Source organism: Micromys minutus (genome assembly GCF_963924665.1).
Source record: "Micromys minutus genome assembly, chromosome: 2".
Taxonomy (NCBI): Eukaryota; Metazoa; Chordata; class Mammalia; order Rodentia; family Muridae; genus Micromys; species Micromys minutus.
The window spans coordinates 75,963,612-75,989,126 of record NC_137971.1 but is presented as its reverse complement, the minus strand read 5'-3'; the positions used below and the strand labels follow the sequence as shown (position 1 = coordinate 75,989,126).

Genomic DNA, 25,515 nt, shown 5'->3' with positions numbered 1-25,515 from the left:
ATTAAAAAAAGATCCTTGATTTGAAAATTTAGAGATATCTCTGAAGTGGCATCCTTTGGGTTACCACGGTAAGAAGGCTGTTCCAGGCACAGACAAAGGCAGCACAAAGGCCTTGACATGAGAATGCACTTGATGTGCTCACTGAATGGAAAGAAAACAGTGTTCCCTGGAAGAGCAGCTAAGGCCTGCGTTCTGTGGCAGTGGTCCAGGGCCCTAACTGGTATTGCCTCAGTAAAGCATGCATTATAGTCCTGAAATGAGGGGTTTCTATAGCTTGTCAAGCCAAGGAGTGATTCGATACAGTGTATCACCTTAAAAGATACCTTGTTTGCAAGGTACTTCTGGTTTCCCAGCGATGAGGAAGATAGGCTTGGACAATTGAAATGGTCCCACATATTACAAGCTTGTTTCCAGCAACCTCCCCAAAAGATAGGGTTTTTATTCTGACTCGTGGTCATCACCTCAGTCATGTAGACAACCCTCACATCCAGAGGCCGAGACCCACCCTCTTACTCTACTTCCTTTGCAGGACCATCCTTGTTGCACGTGCGCAGTAACTCTGGCTGCACAGCGGAGCCCTGGGCTAACACGGGTGCCCCCGCAACATGGCAGACGAAGACCTCATCTTCCGCCTAGAAGGTGTTGACAATGGAGGACCCTCTGGAACTGGCCACAATGGGGACTCTGACACAGACAGCGATGACGATGAGGGCTACTTCATCTGCCCCATCACTGATGACCACATGTCCAACCAGAATGTCGGCTCCAAGGTCCAAAGCTACTATGGCAACCTACTGAAAAGGGAGTGTGGCTCCGCAGGGTCACCAGCCAGCTCATTCCACTTCAAGGTGAGTGGCCACCTGCTGTGCATTTGTGTCCAGCCCACATGTTACAAGGGATGGGGAGCTGGGGCTTCTGATTGATGTCTCAGTTGTCCCCAAACCTTGGTCATGCATTCTGCATGGGAGGGTATTTCCATTAACCTAGGAAGTAAGTGACTGTTATTTTAAGATTTTTTTTTTTTTTTTTTTTTTTTTTTTGCCACAGAGCAGTGCTTTTTAAATAACCCTGTGGGGCTGCAGATGACTCTGAAGGTAAAGGGACTTACTGGTAAACCTAGAAACTCAAGTTGGATTCTAGAGCCCACATAGGTTCCTGTAGGTTGCTTTCTAACGTCCACAATTACTGCTCTTGGTTTGTTATTGTTGAGACAAGGTCTCGTTAAGTAGTCAAGCTGATCATGAGCTCATGATCCTCCTGCCTCAGCCTTGGGAGTGCTGGGATTACCTGTGGGCTCAAGATTATTTATTTATTTATTTTTAAAGATTTATTTATTATATATAAGTACACTGTAGCTGTTTTCAGACACACCGGAAGAGGGCATCATATCTCATTACAGATGGTTGTGAACCACCATGTGGTTGCTGGGAATTGAACTCAGGACCTCTGGAAGAGCAGTTGGTGCTCTTAATTGCTGAGCCATCTTTCCAGCCCTATTTATTTTTGAGACAGGTTTTGTGTGTGTGTGTGTGTGTGTGTGTGTAGCCTTGGCTGTTCTAGGACTAGCCTCAGCTCTGTAGACTGAGCTGGCCTTGGATTCACAGAGATCTGCTTGCCTCTTTTAATACCTGAGTGCTGGTATTAAAAGTGTGCACCACCACTGCCTGTTTTTGGTTTTTGGTTGGTTGGTTTTGGTTTTGGTTTGTTTGTTTGTTTGTTTGGCTTTTGAGACAGAGTCTTATGAAGTCTCAGAATCACTGTGTTGCCAAGATGACTTTGAACTCTTGATCCTCCTGCTTCTGCTGAGGTGTGGACCCCGGTCTTGGATAATCCATCCTTACCCATGAGCAGTGCATTCTGAGAGTGCTGGGGATGTGTGAGGCATGAGTGGCACCTAACCCTCTGCCCTCTATACACTCATACCCATGATAAAGGCTTAAGTCATAAACTACACATTAAGAGATTAACAGTCACTAATAATAAAATAGAACAGTTCTAACAAATAGTATAATAGCAGCTACATGCTGGGGGTGTAGCTCATTGGTAAACACTTGCTGCCCATAGACAAGGCCCTGGGTACCATCTCCAGCACTGCAAAGAACCAAACAAGAACAAACAAACTATGAAGTTGTGGATGTGCCGTCTCTCTCTGGACACCGGATTGTACTGTGTACACTTCTGTGCCATCTCACTGACCACAAGTAACTGAAACCAGAGAGTGGGAATCCACAGATAAAGAGGACTCCTGTTTGCAACCTTCATACATGCAATGACATTTCGACTATTGTGTTTGCTGATGGGCTTCCTGAAAAGCGCTCATTAGTTTTTCAGTAAGTGTGTGTTTAGGTCTGGAGATGCCGCTCAGTCGGTAGAGTGCTCACCCAGCACACATTAAGCCCTGGGTTCCATCCCTCGTGTCATGTAAGGATCCCAGCATTTGAGAGGTGGTGGGAGCAGAATGGTCAGAAGTTCAAGGTCACTGTCTGCTCTGTCTCAGGTTTGAGACCAGCCTAGGACATGAGACCTTATCTTTGAAAATGACAGAATGGGCTGGGAAATGGCTCATCTGCTGAGAAAGCAGTGCTTTCTTGCAAACAACCCACGTTTGAAGCTCGCACCCTCAGCTTGCTCATTGCTGCCTAACTCCATCTCTAAGGGGTCTAATGCTTCCTTCTGACCCTTGTACACACCTGCCACAGACATGCACATGTGCACATACATAAAACTTCTACAGATGAATCTTTAAAGATTTTTAAAAATTATCTTATTAGATATTCTCTGTATAAGATTTTTTTAAAAAGACAAGACAAAAATATGTGTTAGGCCTCATGCTTTTATTGAAAGCTATTTAATGGGCATGCGCTTAGGCACTGCTTTAATTCAGTTTCACATATTTATGGCCTATAATGTTTTTGATATTAGCTGAACACTGAGTTCAGGGAGATAAACAGTTGTCTGCCATCCTCTTGTGGCCTTAGCAGTGGCAGGGTGAATTCTTGTTAACCATTGCTTTTGAAATGGCACCTTAGATTGTGTGCATACTGTAGGGGTTTAATATCTAACACTTCCCTGTCTGATTCTATATTTCAGTATATGGAATATACAAATTCACTTTGAAAGTTCTCTGCCTTGGATATTGTCAGTGTTTGAGGAAACGAACACAGGAAGCAACTTTCTCCTCTGTCACCCCGAGTCTGAGGAATTCCCTAGACCCTTAAAGACCTTATCTCCCGATTCATGGCTTCAACGTAGAGAAGGATTTCAGGATTAGCCAGTTTATGAAGCAGGATTGGTTTTGGTCTTTGCTTTTAGAGAGGGTCTCACCGTGTCGCTCTGACGGCTCTGCAATTTACTGTATAGACAGGAAGGCCTCAAACTCAGAGATCAGTCAGCCTCTGTCTTCCCGGTGTTGGGATTAAAGGTGTGCACCACCACCATACCCGGCAGGGTTGGAGCTTTAAAAAAGGTTTGAGGTTTTGGGGGGTTTTTTTTGTCTGCATATATGTATGCAGCATATGTGTTCATATGTGTATGATTGTATGATTAGGTGTGTGTGTGTGTGTGTGTGTGTGTGTGTGTGTGTGTGTGTGTGTGTGTGTGTGTATAAGCCAGGAGTTGACATTGGATGTCTTTTTCCATCACTATCCATTTTGTTTATAGAGGCTGGGTCTCTGAAGTCTACTGATTCTGATCTGGCCAGCTAGGTTGTCTGAGGATCCCCCTAGTTCTGGGATTACAGGCAGCTGCTGTGCCTTCGTGGCTTTTGACATGGATGCTGAGAACTCACTTTCCCCAGCCCCAATAAAGATGATTTACTATAAGCTTCAGCATCAAAGTGGAGAGAGAGGGGCTCAGAAGGAAAGACAAGACACCTCAGAGCATGAGTGTGGGTGGGCTTCTCACTGTGTACAGACAGATGGAGGTGGGTGCCCTGCCTTAGGCACCTGCTGTGAGAGATGAGGGCTGGGGAAAGTGAGTTCTCAGCAACCCTGCTGTAGGTTTTTGTTTTGTTGTTTTTCTTGCAGTCGTGTGTGAGGTTTGAAGGGTCGCTTAGAAATGTAAATGAGATCACTGGGTGTTTCCTGAGGGTCACCTGCAGGATTGTAGTTGATAAATAAAAGTCTGGCTCACTAGGGTAAAGAAGGCACCTTCATTGTAATCAAAGCTCTCTGTTGGAGATCTGTTGGAGATGGTTGGGGGGAAGGAATAGAAGCTCTACCCAAGATCCAGTGCATTCAGGCCTATCCCCGGGACATTGTTACTTAGTATAAAATATCTCTGTGGAAGGAAAATTAACTCTATGTGAGCAGCTTGTACAGGAAATGTTCATTGTTGGGGGAGGTTCCTGGTTTTATTTTAACAACTCCTGGGTGAGCGTTCCTTTCCCTTCCCACATCCCATTAGTTGTTCTTTCTATCCTGCCTCAAAATCTGTATAATAAATAAAAAAGTTAAACATAATGCTGTTACCCTTGTCTAATTTGTTCATTGTAGACAGTGAATTAACATTATTACATTGAGATTTGCAATTAAAACCATCCTATGACTTAAGAATTTATTATCGTTTTCAGAATTTGCCTTTTGTTTTTGTTTTAAAGATAATTTGTAATTTTAGTTCTTACAAATGTTGGGTAGTTTTTTTGTTGTGCCTTTTTTGTTTTTCCTTTTTCAGGGCTAGAGTTCTAGTTTAACTCACACTCCAGCACATAGCTCAGAAATAACTTAGTCTCCTCTGGGTTTGTGGGGCCCCTGAAGGGCAGGGTCCAGTTTATCTGCTTCCCACCCCAAGGCAGCTTTGCAGCACACTCCCAGTGGCCAGCACTCTGCCTCAAGCTCCCCCTTTTCTCAGCTTCCATCTCCAGAGACAGCTGGAAGGGCTCAGTATGCAAACAGTTCTACAGCCCAGGCAGAGGGGCCTCTTTAAATGACACATCATGGTTCTTACAGAGAGTGACATTAAAGTGAGTGACATTATTATGCAACTGTCTTAAAAAAAAAAAAACATTATCTGAATATTTCAGGTCCTAGGGATGTGGCTCACCAGGGCCTTCCTAGCATGGCATGGTTCTGGTTTTCATCCCCAACACTCCGCCCCCTAAACTCAACAAGTTAGGCTAAGCTACCACCCATCCTTAAAACAGCAATTAAAGAGAGAGAATCATTTGGTGCAGTCACACTGTGCAGAGAAACAGATAGGAAGTTCTGTGACACCCCCCCCCCAAGTCTATCTCTGGGGCTCTGACACATGAGGTTTAGGTTTAAATGGAAGGTTAGAGGTAGTCATAACTTAACACCCATGCCAGAGGTCAGAGGTCAGAGGTCACTGACCTGCTGTGTCTTGGCTCTGGTGTGCAAGCTGGTCTGTGGTCAGAACTGTGTGAAATCTCTTCCTGGGAAGAGACCCCTGCTCTGGCTGGCACCCAGGATTTAGCCTTTCCCCCTTTCCCAGCATGGGATTCCTGGGGAGATTTTAATTCTTTGGAGTTAATTGTTTTGATAGCACAATAGGACAGTGTCTCTCTTTAAATGGTCTTCTCTCCTTCCAGGACAGAGCCTCAAGCTTTGCGTAGGTGCCACACTACCACTGAGATGTGCTCCCAGTCCCCAAAAAGTTTAGGAATAACTAGTGCAGTATCACCAGGTCACATTCCCTCCCTTCAGAAACAGATTCCCTGAAAGCCGATCCTTCGAACTTCTCAGCTCTATCTGGGAGCGGCATCTGGACTCAGTTCAGCCTACCACATACTAGAATAGGCTTCCCTTTGCATGCCTCTGCCTGTAGGCTGCAACCACGTATGGGAATGCTGCATCAGGTATCCAGTATGTCAGATCTTCACATCACGGTGCCTAACAGTAGCAAAATCACAGTTATGAATTAGCAATGAAAATGGTTTTATGGTTGGGAGTCACCACAACATGAGGAACTGTACTAATGGGTCACAGCATTAGGAAGGTTGAGAAGCAGTGACCTAAAATTTCTAATTGAGGCCTTGGTCAGTGGAACCTCCAGGCTTAAATTCTGCAGAATTCCCTCTGTGTTCCCGTAGGCTCAGAAGACTCTTCAAGCATCTGTCAACTCCCTGAGTCTGTTCCTAATTGCAGGCTGGGGGCTATTGATGTTGGTAAATAGGAAGCACGTGGTAGTATTTTGAACCAGGCACAGGGCAGATTAAAAGTCTTCCTGGCTCACGGACTGTTGCCAGGGGAGTGGGTCCAGGGAAAGCTTAGTTTCTAACCTCATTTCTCTTGGCACTTAATATGTATTTTTTTTGTTAATTTATTTACCATTAACATGGTAACCTGAGCTATTTAATCAAAATAGCCATCTGGCCTGATTTCAAAATACAGGCCCTAGTCCAGTATTAAGGTGTATGTTCAATAAATGACTCTTGATTAACTGGAAAAAAAAAAAACATAAAACAGGCCCTAGCAGGTACTGAGTATGTATTGTGAAATGTCAGATTTTGTCAGTACCCCGTTGTTCCCAAGGGATGGGGCAGAATCACTCAGAAGGCCTCTCAGGAGATACCAGTCTTCCCTCAGAGGTTTATCCCACATGAGACAAGGCCTCAGCCCCAGGATTCGGTTATGTAAAGTGTTCAGAGAGAAGAGGGGAGAGGGAGAGAATTTAAGATTGATTGATTAAGGGAGAATATCCACAGGGATTGCTATAGGACAGGATCAGATGGGTGACTTTTCTTCTATACGCCTTGGACAGAGTCTGCATTTTCTGGTTTGGTTGGTTGGTTTAAGTTCAGACATTTTAAAATACTAAGTGTTTATTCTTTGAGAACTTTTTGCATATCAAGAATTTTGATTTTATTTACTTCTGCTCCTCCTGCTGTCTCTCAGATCCACCCCTAACATCCCCACCATGATTTAGGCCTTTCTTTCTTTCTTTCTTTCTTTCTTTCTTTCTTTCTTTCTTTCTTCCTTCCTTCCTTCCTTCCTTCCTTCCTTCCTTCCTTTCTTTCTTTCTTTTTTTTCTTTTCTTTTCTTTTTAGGAGGGGGTCTAGATAGGGTTTCTCGATGTGTCCCAGGCTGTCCAGAAACTTGCTCTGTAGAGCAGTCTGGCCTTGAACTCAGAAACTGACCTTGTCTCTGCCTCTCAAGTGCTGGGAGTAAAGACTTGAGCCTTAGGCATTGTAAGAGAGGGTCTCATGTAGCTCAGGGTGGCCTCAAACTCTCTCAAAACGGCCTGGAGCTCCTGATCTGAGCACCTCCCTTGTGCTTGGACTATAAGTGTGTGCTACCACACTGCCCCCATTACAAATTATTTGTGTGTGTGTGTGTGTGTGTGTGTATTTATTTATTTATTCTTATTACTTATTATTCTTATACTTATTATTATTATACTTATTATATATATAATATATACTTATTTATTCTATTACTCTGTGTATATGCACATGTGTGTGTGCCCTGGCACTTGTGTGGAGATCAGAGGACAACTTTTTACAGTGAGTCTCTTCTTCCACCTTCAAGACCCAGGAATCCAGTGGTGTGACTATGCTTGCCCGACCGTTTAGCTGTCTCACCAGCACCAATTCAGTCCTTTCGAAAGGACTTTTTTTCTTGAAGTGCCTGGGACTGAAGCTTAGAGATGGTTACATTCTAGGCCAGTGTACTATCAACCCCAGCCCTTTGAGAAAAATACCAGTGAACTTGTTCCTCCTTGCAAATAGCATAATAATCAATACACACTCTAAATATTTGCAGATATATCCACAAACTCTTTGTATGTATACAAGTGTTTGCAAATGTATTCTATGTATTGCACATTCACACATGTAAACTTCTAAATCTCTTTTTAATTTCACGTGTATGCATTACCTGTATGTATGCGTGTGTATCACTTTTGTGCCTTGGAGGCTAAAAGGCGGTGTGGGATCCCAGAGAATTGGAGTTAGTTTTGAGCTGACATGTATATGCTGGGAATCAAACAAGATTGCAAGAGCAGCCAGTGCTCTTGATGGCTGAGCTGTCTCTGTAGCCCTTATACATGCAAACTTAAGAATAAGGTCTGTGAGGGTGTGTTCTCACCCCGCTCCTTCCTTTTGTCCTCATGGAGAATTATCTACGGGTTTCTACCCTGGTGGCCATCCTCCCATGTCCCCAGGAGAGCAGACAAGAACTGTAACTTCCGTAGCCGGCTGTGGTCTGGGCAGACTCTGCAGTCTGTGCTTTACTCAGTGCAATGTACACAATGATCCCTATAGCCAGACAGCTGCTGGCAGTTTACCAGATGGTAAATGGAAATGGAGTCACATGCCTGGGAGGTGACAGACCGTGTTACCTCCCTGGAGATCCTGCCTCAGAGTCCTGCTGTTAATAACTGCAATTTGTATCTCACTATACCTTGTGGCTTGTTTTGTTTTTCATTGTTTGGGATCTAGCCCAGGGCTTTTATTTATTTGTTTGTTGTCTTTAATGGCTGAATTTCATTTTCCTGGAGCACAGTGTTTTTTTGTACATATGGCTTTGCCTATGAAGGGACACACTTGCCAGAGAATATACTTACTAGCTTTAGAGTGGCTTGGGCAGAATTTTAACTTTAAAATTGTGTGCAGAGGGCTGGTTGCACCAGAGAACTGCTCCACCCCACTGTGGGCACACCTGCTTTCTACACTTTCCCATCTTCAATTGTAAAAGTGTCGTTAGCACTGAGGGTGGATCTAGCAGCTTGGGGAAAAAAGAAAGAAAAAAGGCTAGAGTCTGTCCAGAATGAGACTGGTGAGCCAGAGTGTGCTGACTCACTGGGCAGAGTTATCTCTACCCAAAGCCTGGGAGGCTCCACCCGGGCAGCCTCAGGCCTCAGACCATGACCATAGAAAGTAAGCCAGGCTCTTGTGCTTTGGGAATGCAGTCAGAAAACAAAGCGTAAGGAAATGGTCTGTGGCTAGATAGCGGTGTGCTCTCCTAGTAAGCCAAGGCCCTGGGTTCAGTCTCTTGTATCTTAAAATACTAAAGAGGCCAAAACAGCTTTGCTCTCCTGCAAGATGAAAGCCTGCTGGCCGGCTGAAAAAGAGTTCAGCTGGTATAGGAAGGGACCCTGGGGAGCTGGGATCTGGCCTGAAGGAGGAGTTTAAGAAGTCGCAACCCTGCCGCAGGGGCTCATATTTATCAAGGAGTGTGCTGAAAGACCTCACTGTGCACAGCTGTTTACCAACAAGGGCGCTCCTCCGTTCTCTTATTTCCATTCTTTTCTAAAAACTTTGTGAAAATATAACCCACACGCTGTTCAACTCACCCCTTTAAATGTACAACCCAGTGGCTTTCGGGATAGCCATAAAATCACATGTCCATCTCTATAACTAACTCTGTGGAAGGCTGTTCCTCTCAGGTATCACCTACATCTCTAGTCTAATCAGCCCCTAGTCCTCATGTCAAATAATCTATGTTCTGTCTCTATGAGTTTGCCTTTCTAGACTTAAAAAGCATTACAACTATTTTTTATTATTATTTATGTACTATGCTGCGCATATAGAAGTCAGAGGACAACTTGCAGGAATTGGTAGAAGGGAGATCCTAAGATCATACTATGGTCATCAAGGTTGATGACAAATGGCCTCTCCCACTGACTCATCTTGTTGGCCTGTAGACATAGACCACTCCAAGGAGTGGCATGCTAAGGTTGCATAGTAACTGTATGGGCAAAGCTTCCTTCTGTCTTGAGTCTCACACTTCCAAACTTCCCTTGTCTCTGAACCTGAACCCACCCAGCTCTCCATCCTCACAAATTGCCAAGAGAAGCCGGTAGAATGCTTTCTGAGTGGCAAAGTGGATGGATCCCAAGAGACCATGCTGTTACGTCACCCTAGTAACTAGTGAATGCTGTTGCTTTGATTTTTATCATTTCCATCCTTACCTTTTCTCAACCAGGGTTCTGAACCCCATAAGTTAGGGAAAACAGTTGCAAGTACTCTTTGCAAACAGCAATTTCTTTTGGATTTTTGATTCTGTATATCAATTGATTTGTCTTGAGGAAAGACCTCTAATGTAGCGTTGGCTGACCATAAACTTTCCATATAGACCAAGCTGGCCTTGAACTTATAGCCTTCTGAGTGCTGGGATTAAAGACATCTGCTGCTATGCTTATTTTACTTGTTAAAAATTTACTTGTTAAAATTATTTATTTATACACGGTGTATGAGAGCACACATTCTGTGGCACATGTATGAGGTCAAAGAATAACTTGGACTCAGTTCTTTTCCTTTCACCACATGGGTCCTGAGACTCACACTCCTGTTGGCAGACTTGGCTGAGCACACACAAACCCAGAGAAGGCTGGGGATATAGCTCAGTGGCTGAGTGCCTCCCTGGCAAATGGAGGGTGCATGTGCTTCCCTCCCATCCGAGCTTGCCTGTGATCCTTTACTCCTTCCTGCTTTTTGTGTTTTCCTGTGGAGTCCAGTTCTTTTTTCTCCAGGAGGGAGAGGGCTGACTTAGCGTGTTTCTTGGGCTCAGTCAGTCTCTGGATGCTTCATAAATGACTGTAATGGCTGTGACCATGGAAATAACATAACAGTGTTAAAACAAGGGTTGTTGCTGTAGCTCAGAAGGCAGAGGGCTTGGCTAGATTGCATGGAGTCCTGGGTTCAAGTCCAGCATAAAACCGGAGTGATGCTGCATGCCTGTAACCCCAGCACTTGCCAAGGTGGAGGCAGGATGATCAGAAGTTGAAGGTCATCCTGGGCTACATCAAGTTTGAGGCTAGCCTGGAATACACGAGACTATGTCTCGAAACCCAAACCAAAACAAGAATGAAAGGCCCAGTCCCGTTGTCACTGGTGCCAAGAGCTGAGAAGACACTTAACATGTTCTAGCATCAGGCCAGATCTTCCAGGAAATGTGTTCATGTTGTTGAGGTTCCGTTTATTTACTTTTGTATTCTTAGAAGAAACAAAATTTTCTATTCCCCTTTTAACTTCCTCGTGTGGGAGCTTGGGTGTGCTCTGTATAAGTGTGTGTAGAAGTCTTGGATGTGCTGTATATATGTGTGGGGGCTTGGGTGTGTTCTGTTTGGGGGGCTTGGGTGTGTTCTGTTTGGGGGGCTTGGGTGTGCTCTGTATGGGGGGCTTGGGTGTGCTCTGTATGGGGGGCTTGGGTGTGCTCCGTATGGGGGGCTTGGGTGTGCTCTGTGTGGGGGGCTTGGGTGTGCTCTGTGTGGGGGGCTTGGGTGTGCTCTGTGTGGGGGGCTTGGGTGTGCTCTGTGTGGGGGGCTTGGGTGTGCTCTGTGTGGGGGGCTTGGGTGTGCTCTGTGTGGGGGGCTTGGGTGTGTTCTGTGAGGGGGCTTGGGTGTGCTCTGTATGGGGGGCTTGGGTGTGCTCTGTGTGGAGGGTGATTCTGCTCTCTGTCTGGGGAGGATTGGGTGTACTCTGTCATCTCGAATATGTGGAAGTCAGAGGGTAACATGTGGGAATCTGTTTCCCCTCTACAATATGGATCCCACAGTTTGAGCTCACAGTGTTAAATATCTTCACCCACTGAGCTGTCTCACCTCTGCCGTCTATTCTCGCCTCCTTTTTAAAAAAAAGATTTATTTACATGTATGAGTGTTTTGCCTGTTATATATCTGTGTGTCCTGTGGTCAAAAGAGAACATTGGATCCCTTTAGAATTCAAGTTATAGATGTTTGTGAGCTACCATATGTATGCTGACACTCGAACCCAGAACCTTGGGAAGAGCAGTCAATGCTTTAACCACTGGGCCAGTCTTGCTTTTCTGATACAAGGTCTTGCCACTAGCTAACTTCACACTCAGGAGCACCCTACTGAGGGGCTCCAGTTCATTTCTACGCTGCTCTCCGGGCCCCTTCCAAATGGTCAGCACCTGTAAAATTAACTGGTCTACTCAGCAGGTGAGGTTTCAAATCGTTTGAACTGGAGAATCTTGAGCTGGTGGCGACTTAAGCTCATCTAATTGCTGGGAGTGTCACTCAGTGGTAAAGCATGTGGCAGCGTGTGAGGCTCTGGGTTCATTCCCCGAAGCATCAACAGAGACTCATTTGCGTCAGTGATTTTTGTTTGTTCCCTTTGGTTTACAGTGGCTGGGCTGACAATATAGTTCAGTGGTAAAAGGCTTGCCCGGCATGCATGAGGTCAGAGGTTCAATTCCCAGTAAAACATATGAGTGAATGTGCATACACAAGTTCACTCACTCTCATACACACACACACATACATGTTCTCTCTCTCACACATACACTCACTCTCATACACACACACACACACACATGTTCTCTCTCTCACACATACACTCACTCTCATACACACACTCACACACACACATTCTCTCTCTCACACATACATTCACTTTCTCACACACACACATACACACATACATACACACACATTCTCTTTCTCACACATATACTAATTCTCACACATATACTAATTCTCACACAAACACACGTTCATTCTCACATATACAACATACTCTCACACAGACAGTGAGAGAGACAGAGACACTGAGACTACGTATGCAATCCTGGATTATGTTCTCATTGTACAGAAAGTTTTCCTTGCCTGATGGTAAATATATCACACCAGTGACAGTGAGCTCAGTCACTCCTGGTGATTGCCACCTCAGAGTGACACTTTCTGGTAGGAGTATCTTTTCTGGATGCAGGGGCCACAAAAAACGTTGGACACCAGTACCTGAATCTTCATCCTTACTATCAACAGAAGTGCAGAGGTTCCGTGGAGCCAGCTATGATGGAACCAGGATCGAGGGACCCAGATGGTAGTGACAGACTTTTTTAGTTAGCTAGCTAGCTAGCTAGTTACTTAGTTAGTTAGCTAGCTAGTTAGTTAGTTAGTTAGTTAGGTTTTTTGAGACAGGGTTTTTTTTTTTTTTTTTTTTTTTTTTTTTTACTCTTTTTTATTTGGTTTTGTTTGTTTTGTTTTGAGACAGAGTTTCTCTGTGTAGCCCTGGCTGGCTTGGGACTCACTCTGCAGGCCAGGCTGGTGGAGAACTTTTACCTGCCTCTGCCTCCTAAGTGCTGAGAGTGAAGGGGTTTAGCCCTTTTAAACTTTGTAAAAGAGCCTTGCAGACTTTTAAAAAAACAAATTTTCATTTATTTATTTTATGCATGTCTGTGAGTATGTGTGCACAAGCGCCCAGCATATATGTGATAGTGAGACAGTTTATCAGCATGAGAAGCTGTTTTGTTTTGTTTTGTTTTTTACTATGTTCATCCAGGGATCAAACTTGGGTGTCAGAATTGGCAGTAGGTGTCTTTGCCTACTGAGTTATCATTGTACTAGACTTCTTATACTGAGTTTTAAAAGAAAAGTCTAATTCAGCTAGGTATGGTGGTAGACACCTATAGTCCCAACACTTGGGAGGCTGAGGCAGGAGGATGGAGAACTTGGGACCAGCTTTCTGTAGTAAGACCCTGTCTTAGCAAAGTCAGTTACATTAAAGCCATCTGTGGCTGATGAGGTTTGGAATAATGCCTGTGTTTGGGAAAAAAGCTGATTTTTGTCCTCAAGTGCCACCTATAAAGTACTTTCTCTCTTGTTTGTTGTTTGGTTTTGTTTTTAGCAGTTTTTGGAATGAGACTTGAGGCCTCATGTGTGCTGAGCAAGCACTGTACTGATTAGCCACAGCCTCAACTCCTTAACTGTTGCTTTGGTTGGAGCTACAGAATCTAGCCAGGTGACTTCTGTTGATAGCCCATCCTCCCGGCATGGGACAGCCCTTGTTGCTGATGGTGGAGCCATCACTGAAGCTAGACACAGCCAGAGAACCATGTCTCCACAAGTTAGCCATGCTCAGATTGGCAGGCAGCCCCATGTCCCCAGACAGACACCATTCCCAACAACTGGACTGTAAGAGAGGGCAGTGGTGTACCTTTTAAAGTACCGGGAGTGGAATTCAGAAACTGGTTTGGATGTTAGCAAAGCTGCTGGGAGTCATTCATTAGAGGGAAAAATGTGAATGCAAGCTTAATGTCTAACCATGGAGACCAGGTGAGGAGCCATTTCTATAGCAACAAACTCACATAGTGCATTATCTACACTGTTGCAAATGTGCAGATTTTACACTTCCTTGACATAGTCTCCCATTAAAATTTAAGTGACATATTTATTGTTCCTTGGAATGTAAGTTACAAAAACTTTGGGGGGGGGGGCAGGTGCAATTTCTATTTTCTTATTTGCTTCACTGCTGAGGACTGAGCCCAGGGCCAAGCACTCTACTACACTGATCTGTTTCCCAGGCTCCCAGACTTTAAATCTGATCCAGCAATTACACTGAAAGAAGAAAATATATATATCCTACTGAGACTGCACAGGCACGCAGAGTTGTAGAGACTGAAATGTCTGAGTCAGCACTGTTTATACTGGGACATACTGGGAGACATCCAAGTCTGATTGCCTAGAGACGAATGTGTAGGGTACACCTATACAGTTCTGTATCCCACAGTCCTGGGAAGGGTGCTATGTCGGCTGGCAGTCTGTACACTTGAGCTGGGAGAGCCATCTAAGACTTAGTGTTATGTGCAGAAAGTAGGATTCCTAACAAAGCAAGGTTTGCCACCCTTGACGCACATCTTAACAAAGGCAGAGAGGAAACTTGCTGAGTGTCCACGGCAAGTGTCGGCCCAGCAAGAGCTATCAGAGGACTTCCACTTTCTAATTCAGAATTCTGTGGTGCTTGTGGTTTTTTTTTTTTTTTTTTTTTTTTTTTTTATGAGGAGCAGATGATCCTTTTGGGGTGGGGCCAGTTAGGACCACTAAATAAAATATGAAGACCCGGGAAGGGGGTTTCTGCTTACACCCGCAAAAGGATGTAATTTGTATTTGCTGTTATTCCAATCTTATTTCTAAAAATGCATCGATGAAAACTCACTGAAGGTACAGACAGTGGCTACTGGGGTGGAGGGACTATGGTGGACTGGACAGTTCTTTTCTGTATTTGCCAAGTAGTTTTCATTAATCCTAAATTAGCTTCCAGACTGGAAGAAGAAAAAAATATGGGCTTTGCAGAGTTTGGAAAGCCTCTTGTGGCTGTGTGTATGTGAAGTCTCAGCTCCTTTCCCTGGCTTATTCTATTTTTAACATGGTCCCCGTGAGGGCTCTATGCTAGGAGGGTGGGCAGTGTACCCTACCGAGGCCTGGGAAGCTGGACTTCTTCCAAGGATGGCCATGGCACTGAGCAACACTGGTGGTGACAAAAGCACTCTGAAATTGCTGTCCCCTGACTGCCCCTTCCATATCTCAGCACCCCTGGCCTGTCTTGCCCAGATGCTGCTCAGTCTTCTACCCATTTTCCTCCCCATGAGGGAGGATCCACTGGCCTGGAAGGAAATTTGGGTCTTGATGATTCTGGGGAGGCCACTGAGCAAAGATTTAAGTTTCTTTGGAGCAAAGATTTGAGTTTCTTAGGAAGAGAATACTACGGACTAAGGGTGTTGGTTCAGAAAGGAGCAGGGAAGATTCTACTTTGGTTTCAGTAAACGAACTGAAGAAGGTTAAAATGGGAGGATGCTGGGTCTGTTTTCTCATTGCTGTAACAAGACAACAGAGAAGGGATCGTTTATAAAGAGCAGCTGCTGGCTGGGTATCTTGGCACACACTTTTAATCCCACCACTTGGGAGGCAGTAGGCAGGCAGATCTTTTTGACTCTGAAGCCAGCCTGGCCTACATAGAGAGTTCTGGGATAGCCAGGGCTATACTATGAACCCTGTCTCAGAAAGGAAAAAGTGGAGGAGGAGACAATTAATTACAATTTTTCTTTTTAAATAGAAGTATATTTCGTTTATAAGATTGGATCCCGGGGAGTCAGGGAGCACTATCCCCTATCCCGGCATCTTCCATGCATCTGGCAAGAGCCTTGTCCTGCTGAGCCATAATATGGCAGAGGGCATCATGTGACAAGATGCAGCAGCTACATTATTAACCTCAGTCTTTTCCTTATTCCTTAAGGAATAAGGGTCCTGTTGCTGTTTTCCCCTAGTATAGCTCTTTACAAAAAGTCTTTGCATGGTGCTGTAGCAGGAAATCAGTGCCTTGGCAGATTCTCACTACAGATGCATAAGCTCGTTCAGCTTAAGAAAGGAGCATTTTCTCAGAGTGCCTTTGTGTATACTAGGCAAGTACTTTATCACTGAACTATACTCCTGGCCCAATTTGAGTCAGGGTCTCAGTGTGTACGTCTAGCTATCCTGGCACTATGATGATCAGGCTAGCCTCAAACTCACAGAAATACACACACACACACACACACACACACACACACACACCGGTTTAGGTGCCTAAAGAACCTAGAAGACAGCAGATACTCTGGAGCTGAAGTTATACAGGCAGTTGTGAGCTCTGTGATGTGGCTGCTGGGACCCACACTCAGGTCCTCTGCAAGAACAGCGCATGTCCTTAACCACTGAGCCATCTCTCCAGGCCTTACTTCCAACTTTTTGGCAGCAAGGGAAGAATTGTGTAATTAACATGTCAGCGGCTTCTGTCCATAGGCTGAGCCTGTGAGAACACACTGGGCCCCTCTGGGACTGTTTTTGATAGGACAAAGGATGGGAATCCTTTCTTTTGGATGCTGTGGCCCTCCCCAGGGGACATAACTGGGGAAGAGGCAGCTGGCTGCCCTTGGCCTGGGCCTAACGCTCCCTTTGCCTTTTGCAGGAAGCCTGGAAGCATGCGATTGAGAAGGCCAAACACATGCCTGACCCCTGGGCTGAATTCCATCTCGAGGACATCGCCACAGAACATGCTACTCGGCACAGGTCAGCAGTTTGTCCCAGGGGCTTTGAGGAGTTCTTGGGGGTAGGGGGTGCTGGGTGGGGATTTTAGGTTCTGCTTCTAGTCAAAGAGAAGGAACTAATACAGCACCCCAATTTCAGATTCTTACAGCACATGGGATTGTTAGAATTAGAGAGGTCCAACCAGTTAAGTCTATGTAAACATTCAAAATTGGAAGCAATCTGAAATGTGAAAACCTTTCGATCCTAAATGTTTTAGATGGGGAGGGGGTTAGGCAGCAAAGGTGCTTCTGTTCTATTTGCAGTTGATTGAGAGTTGGGCAGTTCCTCAGGGCAGCTTAGAGATCCAGGTTCCTTCTGACCTGTGACAGCATCATCCCAACACTTATCCTTGCAAACACCTTGCCAAAAAAAAAAAAAAAAAAAAAAAAGTAAAGACAGACAGTATCAAGCAGGTTTGATGCCTGGTCCTGACACCACTTTTCCTTGACCGGCACTCTGTCCTCTCCACCATTCCTGCTCCCATTCTTCAAGGAGATGGCTGCAGAGCCTCCCATGAGCCTCCTCTCCTATTTCAGTGTCCGGCAGGATAGGTCAGCACGGTAGGAACCCCAGCATGTGAGGAGTAAGTAAGTGGGTTCTACCTGCAACAGCACTGGGGTAGCAAGCTGCCCAGACCCTGGGGAATCACCAAAGAAAGAGGGTCTCTACATTGGCTTGGCTCTGTGTCTTGAACCCCAGCAGGTACCTGAGATCAGGTTGAACTTGTCTACTTCCTAAATAAGTGGCTGAGTTTCTTATACTACCCAGACTTCCAGTGAGAGGATGCCAACATGGCTGGCTTTCTAGAACATTCGGATCACTTGATTCCAGACACGGCTGTCTGGAACATTCTGAAAACGGAAGCTTCCTTCTTTGGCTATAGCTTTTTTAAGATTGAAAGTCTTGGTACAAGCTGGCCCTTTGTTTAGGACAGGTTTTCTTGTCTCTGTGAAGGGTGGGTGAAAGTTAGATTCTGCTTTAAGCATACCTGGGTTTGAATCCTGACACTCGGGCAGGAGACCTCACCTCTGAGCCAGTTTCTATAAAACAGGCACAAAAATTGTCACCATCTAGGGTCTCTGCAGAGATTAAATGAGACAATCTGTTTAAGAACCCAGCATATGGTGAATGTTCCATTAACTTTAGGCACAGTAGGCATTTATTAATTCATTTATTCATTCACTTACTGTGCTACTGGGGATGTGTGTGTGTGTGTGTGTGTGTGTGTGTGTGTGTGTGTGTGTGTACACGTACACACATACTGGGGGCTTCCTTATATACCAGACAAGAGTTCTCTCTACCTGTGAGCTATATTCCCAACCTTCGTCTCATTTTTATTTTGAGACAGGGTATTCCTAAGTTGCCTAGGCTGACTTTGAACTTACTATACAGCTCGGACAGACCTCAAACATGGCTATTCTTTTGCCTCGTCTTTGAAAATAACTGTGGCTACAGGTCAGTTTCAGCAGTCCTGGCTGACTCTCTTGCCTTTGTTAGTGCTTGTGAGCAGCAAGCAAGATCCTTTCAGCGTTGCACACTGACCTACTTCCCCAGGCTCTGGGTGGGTCTCTGCGTAGAGGTGAGGGTGTGGTGCATCTGTGGCCTCCACGTGTGTATTTAGTCCTGTGTAGAAGACAGTGCTTGTCTCCCTCTGGCTGCCAGTGGATTGACAGCCTAGCAGAGCCATCCGTCTCCTCTGAGCCTGAGGGAACCTGCCAGGCTTCTGTTCCTCCCTGCATAGGTTCCAGCTCTGAAAACCTGTTCTCCCAGCTCTGGGTGTTCTGGGCCAGGAAGCTGCTGCTGGCCAGAGATAAGGGTTGGATCCTGCTGAGGTGACTCATCGAGGAGATAAGGAGCCCTGTCTGGCAAGCCTGTTTAAGGCCCACCCGGCTTGGGGATGCCAGATGTGCTGTGGGAAAGTGGATTTCTGGGAGCAGGAAGATGGGAATGTTCTGGAGCCACCTCTCTCTCCTTTTATCTCTCTTCTTTTTTTGTTCCTTCGTCATCGTCTTTCCATTTCTCTCTCAAGTCCCTCTCTTACGCCACCTGTTTCCCTGCCCCTCTCTTTTCCTCTCTGTCTCTCCACCTCACCACCTGTCTCAAACACTGTCTCTCAATCAGCCCCTCCCTCTCCCAATCTCTTTCCCATCTCCACCTCCACCACATCCCCTTGTCTTACCCACACTCTTTTACAGTGTTTCTCATCTTGCCTCAGAGGCAGGTCCTTCCCCGTCCCCTCCCTACACGGTGGCAGTCCTTACCTCTGCAGAGATAGATCTACCTGGGCTGTGCCTGGCTCAGGCGCCTAGTGTAGTTGAGAGACTGCTGCCTACCTTCCCTCTCTGGGACCTGCTGTTTGTGACTGCTGGGTCTCAGGCAGTCCCTATATCCAGAGCTCCTTCTCCAGCCCAGCGTGAGCTCAGTTCTGAGTATGTGGACTAGGCTCTTGGGTTACCTGAGACCTAGCAGTTACTTAGAGCAGTTATAAGGATACATCTCTAGTCATCCATCCTGCCTGTGTTTATTAAGCATCTATACACAAGGCCCTGTGGTGAGCAAGACAGACATAGGCCTTGTTTTGTGGAGTTGCACCCTCATGAAAGAGCAGCCAAGCCAAACAGGAGCCCAGCAGCGAGTGCTGGTCTTGGTAAAAGGGCAACCTCACTCGGAAGGAATAAATGTGTCTAAGGAAAGGCAAGTCCCCTTAAAGGAGGGAGGGGAGGGTCCACAGCTCACCCCAAGGGTCAGCAAGCCTGATGGCCCAGGTGCAGAGCAGGCTGGGTCCCGAGGCCCGTAGAAAGCCCAGGAGAGTTTGAGCAAGAGAGGGGCAGGACCAAGATGCTCTAGGTGGGCTCTGATCTCTGTAGGTACAATGCTGTCACCGGGGAATGGCTGAAAGACGAGGTTCTGATCAAGATGGCATCTCAGGTAAGCAGAAGCCAGAGTGGTGAGGGCACAGGCCCGATAGGGACTTTCCTTTCACTCCTGCTTTACTTAATTCTGCCGTTTACAGTTCTTTATTTTTATTTACTTATTTATTGTGTGTATGTGTGTGTGTGTGTGTGTGTACATGTGGGTGTGTGTGAGAGAGACAGAAATAGAAAGAGACAGGGATAGGGACAGGGACATGTCTGCCTTTGCACTAGTATCACACTCACGATGTAGTGTAGACTGGCCTCAAATGCACAATCCTCCTGTCTCCACCTCCTGCTTGCATGCTATGAACTCACTTCAATTTTTTATTTTTGGGATTTTTCTGTTATTGCTTACATGTTATGTTTTTTAATTGTATTTTTATTTATTTGTGTGTGTGTTTATATTTGTACCTCAGAATGTTTGTGGAGGTCAGAGGACAACTTGTTTCACTCTTTTCTCTGTGTGGATGCCAGGAATCAAATTCACGTTGTCACATTAGGTGGCAAGCACTTACATGAGCCGTCCACTGGCTCATTGTGTTGTTGTTATTATTGTTACATTAATTTGTGTGTGAGTGCATGCAGTAGTGCACATGTGAAGTCAAAGGACAACCTGTGACCATTGGTTCTCCCCCCCCAAGTGTATGTGTTTGTTGTGTGTGTGTGTGTTGTCTGTGTGTGTGTGGTGTGTGTGTCTGTGTGTGTTGTGTGTATGTTGTGTGTATGTGTCTGTGTGTGTCTGTGCGTATTGAGAGAAGGTGGTTTCTCTGTGTAGCCCTAGCTGGGACTCGATCTGTAGACCAGGCTGGTCTTGAACTGAGACATTTTCCTGCTTCTGCCTTCCAAATACTGGTATTGAAGGCATGTGCAGCCACACCTGACTTTTTTTTCTTCTCAGTCAGGCTTGGCTGCAAGCAAGTTTACTGACAGCCATTTCACCAGCCCACATCTCGAATCCTTATATACTAGTTCATTAACATGTATCTCACATACAATTTGCCCACAGGTTTGGGATGCAAGTTATTTGGGTAGCAGTCTTGCCTAACATGTACAAGGTCTCGGTATCTATCCCCAGCACTGCAGAGAGGAAGGGGCAGAGGGACGGAGGGTGGGAGGGAAAGGAAGGAAGGAAGGAAGGAAGGAAGGAAGGAAGGAAGGAAGGAAAGTATGCAATTCAGTGGCTTTTAGTTGCTCAACAGTCACCACTCAATTACAGAATCTTCCCCCTGTTTTAAAATTTATTTATTGTTTAGAATTTCAAAGATGCACATATTGCGTTCTAATCAAACCTACCCCGCCATTCTCCCATGTCCTCACCGCCCCCACACACACCCACACAGCCCCATATACTTGTTAAACCCATAGTCCACAAGTATATCCATAGACACACACACAAAAGTGAATCACGTGTCGTATCCCTGAGACACACTGACACTCGTAACCTACAGAACACCAAGCTTTTCTCTCTGTCATTGCCATTGGACTGACTTACATGGTGTCACCTGTTTTTGCTTTGTGTTTTTTGTTTGTTTGGTTTGGGTTTGGATTTGGTGTTTTGTTTTTTAATCTACTAAGTACATTCAGTGGCTGCAGCCAGCTTTCTGCAAAGAAAGAAAGCGGGACTGGAAAAAAGCTCATCCTGCAGAGTTGGGGGGGCCTCTTACAGTGTGAAGCACACATTCAGGCCACAGCTGTTCAGCATTGCTGTGTAAGTCCTCGGCATGTGGGGGGCTCTGGGTCCCATCCCTGCTCTAAGAAGCAAACAAAGCATATATTGTGATGAGTGTTTACAAGAGCACCCCAGCACAGCACCCTGAGGAGCAGAACTAGTCAGTGTCCCCACACAGGCTCCTTTTAGTCACTGCTAATCCAAGATTCAACACTATCCCAAACCCTCTCTCACCCTGGCTGGTCCTTCCTGTCCCAAGACTTCCTTCATCTGTCACTGCATTTTTTTGAGTATGGCTTCTTTTCCTTGACATTTTCCATTTCTTACTTTGCTGTGTAATGCTTCTCTGAAAGAATAAACCTAGTTGGTTTGCGTGGCAGATTACTGATGGAGTTAGGTTGCCTGCCTCTCTCCTCTCTTCCTTCTGTTTTGACTGTTTCCCTTATTTTTTGAGAGAGTGAGTGTGTGTGTGAGTGTGTGCACGTGCACGTGTGGGCCAATAAATACAGTGCCCTCAGAAGCCAGAAGAGGACCCTAAACTGATGTTACAAGTGGTTGTGAGCTGCTGATATGTGTGCTAGGGACTGAACTCAGGTGTGCTGCAAGACAGAACATGTTCTTAACTGCTCAGCCATTTTTCCAGCCTCCCTCCTTCTGCTTTGAGAATTATTCACTTTTCATACATGTGACACAATTGCCCACACAATTTTTTTTTTTTTTTTTTTTTTTTTTTGTTTGTTTGCTTTGGTTTTTGTTGGTGGTGGTGGTATTTTTGGTTTTGGTCTTTGGTTTTGTTTTTGAGACAGAGTCTCTAACTAGTTCTGGTTATCCTGGAACTAGCTGTGTAGACCAGGCTCCTCCTCTCTGTCTGCCTCCTGAGTGCTGGGATTAAAGGTGTGCCTCACCACACGTGGTTTACATAATCATTTTAAAGGGAAAAGGTTGATTTTGGCTTGTGATTTCAGTACTTTCAGTTCGTGGTCGGTTGACTTTGTTGCTTTGGACCTATGTGATCACAGTGTATCCTGGCTGGTGCACATGGCAGAGGAGGCCTGGTCACCTGATGGTGTCCAGGAAACAAAGAGAGGAAAAGCAAAAGCTGTGAAGACGCCCTTTGCAGTGCACTGCCCCTCCCCCAGCATCTGGGCCCAACGCTCTGTTCTTCCACTGGGTTGAGATGATTTATCGGGAGTCTTTATCCCCAAAGTCTCCAGGCTGAAAGGCCTCTCTGGTTTTGGTACTGAGGCCCAGGAGGGGCAGCCTAGGGTTATTGGGATTGAGGTAAAGTACAGGACTGGGCGGTCAGTGACAAGGGGATCACGGGATGTGGGCACTGATGTCTCTGTCCTGTCTTTTCAGCCCTTCGGCCGTGGAGCAATGAGGGAATGCTTCAGGACGTAAGTGACTTGGCTTGGGCTTCTGCCAAGACTTCTAGGACTTTGGGGTATTCCCAAAGTCTGGGACAAGTGGCTTAAGACTCTGTGTAGCCCATGTTCTTCTCTATCTAGTGTCTGTTGGACTCCACACTAGGCCAGCTACAGGGCTCTGGAAGGGCACGGAGTTGGGTGGGAGGCCACGGATACTGGTCCTTTCCCCTCTGGCTCTGTTGGAGGAGTGGGGATGCTACCTTTCCTACACTTCCTGTACTCTCTTCCTTCCTCCACCCAGCTGTATCTCACAGGGTCTGGTTGTTCTGAAATCCCAAAGGTGTGTCCTCAGCGAGCCCCTGAGGTCTAGACAGGCTCCCCCTTGTCTTGCTTCTCAGGAAGAAACTCTCCAACTTCTTGCATGCCCAGCAATGGAAGGGGGCCTCCAACTACGTGGCAAAACGCTACATCGAGCCAGTGGACAGGAGTGTATATTTTGAGGATGTGCAGCTCCAGATGGAAGCGAAGCTCTGGGGTGAGGAGTACAACCGGCACAAGCCCCCCAAGCAGGTGTGTGAGCCCCACCTGTCTCCCTCCTACACCAGTGGCTGGTCATGAGGATGAAACATGGGGTCCTGTCTTTGCCTCTGCGGCTCGGGGGATTTAAGTCTGAGCTTTGCCTGTGTTAGGCAAGGGCTGGACTGTGGAGTCACATCCCAAGCCCCTGATGTTTTGAGACAGGGCCTTGTTCTGGCATTAAACTTAGGATCTCTCTCCCTCAGGCTCTGGAATTTTAGGATTAAAAGCATACACCACTGTCCTAGTTAGGGTTTTACTGCTGTGAACAGACGCCTGACCGAGGCAAGTCTTATAAAGGACAACATTTAATTGGGGCTGGCTCACAGGTTCAGAGGTTCAGTCCGTTATCATCAAGGGAGCATGGCAGCGTCCAGGCAGCATCCAGGCAGGCATGGTGCATGAGGAGCTAAGAGCTCTATATCTTCATCTGAAGGCTGCTAGTTAGCAGAATACTAGCTTCCAGGCAGCTAGCTTAAACCCAACACCCACAGTGACAGGCCTGCTCCAACAAGGCCACACTTTCTAATTGTGCCATTCCCTGGGCCAAGCACATGCAAACCATAACAACCACTAGGCCTAGTCCTTTGTCCTTCCTACCAGTTATCAGAATCACCATTTGGGGGTGGGGAGGGTAGGCATGGTAAGCCTTGTACCTCATATGCAAAGGATCATTTATTCCTAAAAAAACAGAGCTGTGTGGTTGGAACATTTTCATCTCTGTAAAAGATCTGTTCCTTATGATCTTTATAAAATAAGTCGATTTTTAAAAAATCTCTTTGTGGTGTGGCTGGCACACACATGCCACAGGGCACACATATATGGAGGTCAGAGGACAACCCTCTAGAGTTTGTGTTCCCCTTTTGCCAGGTGGGCCCAGGACTGAACTTGGGTCATCGGCTTGGTGGCAAGTTCCTTTACCTGCTGAGACATTTCATGGTCCCTTTCATGAGTTTTGTTTGAAACTAGATCAAGCTCTTGGCATGGCTGGTACCAACCATGCTGAGATTATTAGGAATCCTGGTCTGGGCATCTGGGTTGGCATCACTCTTTCATGTGTCCTATTGATCCTGGCAGCTATAGGCTCATTTCTCACCAACCTTGTTGGGACACCAATACCTCCTTTCCAAGAAGTTCCAGTGAAAACTCAGCTGAGCATCATTTGCTCTGGTTATCAGGCACATATGTCTGAACCAGTTAAAGTATTGAGGGGGAGGGGTTATGTAGATGGGACAGCCTGAGCTCCTGCTGACCTTTGTAGTCACTAAGATCTTCAGCCCAGGCTATATGGGCTGATACTAAGGCAGTGATGGCTTCTAAGCAGTAGGTATAGCAATGGGTATAGGCTTCCTGAGGAACTGGCCTCAGTGAGACTAACCAACCTGACCACCCAGGAAGGGATAGAGCCCCGTGCTCCAGTCCCTTCCTGTCCTCTGCCAGATTGCCTCCTTCCCTTGGCCCCAAGGTATAACATGACTTGGTGCTAACTGAACCTTCTTGCTGTCTGTGGGCAAAGGCGATCACAAGCTTGACTGTTTCTCTGAAGACCCCACAGTCTAAAGGCCTCCCAGTTTTGCTGCATGCAGGGCAACAGGCAAGGGACCCTCCCAAACAACCGCAGCAGCTGGGAACCCCAGGGGACTCAGCGGACCCAGGACCCATCAGCCACTCCCCTGCCCCGAATTCCACTCCCCTTCTGGCCTGTGCCTTCTGCAGGGGCAGCTCACCAGCTTGTTCACTCCTTCTTATAAGACCTCTGATTAAGTACACCTGGGGTAAACTCACGAGACCACAGTCATAAAATAGATATAGATATGGATGTAAAGTGAATACATTGTTAATAATGATGATGATGATGATAGAGACCACAGTCTGCTGAATGTAGTGGCGCATGCCTTTAATACCAGCACTCGGGTGGTAGAGGCAGGAGGATTTCTGTAAGTTCAATACCAATATGGTTTACAGAGCAATTTCTAGACCAAGCCAGTGTTACGTTGAGACCCTGCCTCAAAAACAAACAAACACTGATAACAAAAGAAGCCACGGTCCCCACTCTCAGGCTATGACCTCATCAGTTTGCTTGGCTCTGCACTGGCCTCCTTCCGGGTACTTCCTGCCCCAGGACCTTTGTTCCAGTTGTGCCTTCAAACCTGCATCAATTTTCTTATCTTTGTGTGGTGAGCTTCTTCTCACAGGCCAGGGCTCAGCTTACACACCACCTGTCACCCCA

General features: G+C 46.1%; 1 protein-coding gene across 1 annotated transcript in view; it reads left to right on the top strand.

Annotated features, from left to right (window-relative positions):
• EEF2K (eukaryotic elongation factor 2 kinase) overlaps window positions 1-25,515 on the top strand; it is a 59,809-nt gene that overhangs the window by 16,494 nt on the left and 17,800 nt on the right. The window contains exons 2-6 of the mRNA XM_080912678.1: window positions 530-848; window positions 16,640-16,740; window positions 19,626-19,686; window positions 22,702-22,739; window positions 23,108-23,279. Coding sequence (XP_080768804.1) covers window positions 606-848; window positions 16,640-16,740; window positions 19,626-19,686; window positions 22,702-22,739; window positions 23,108-23,279 — 615 coding nt within the window. The 5' untranslated portion in view covers window positions 530-605. The remainder of the gene's footprint in view (window positions 1-529; window positions 849-16,639; window positions 16,741-19,625; window positions 19,687-22,701; window positions 22,740-23,107; window positions 23,280-25,515) is intronic.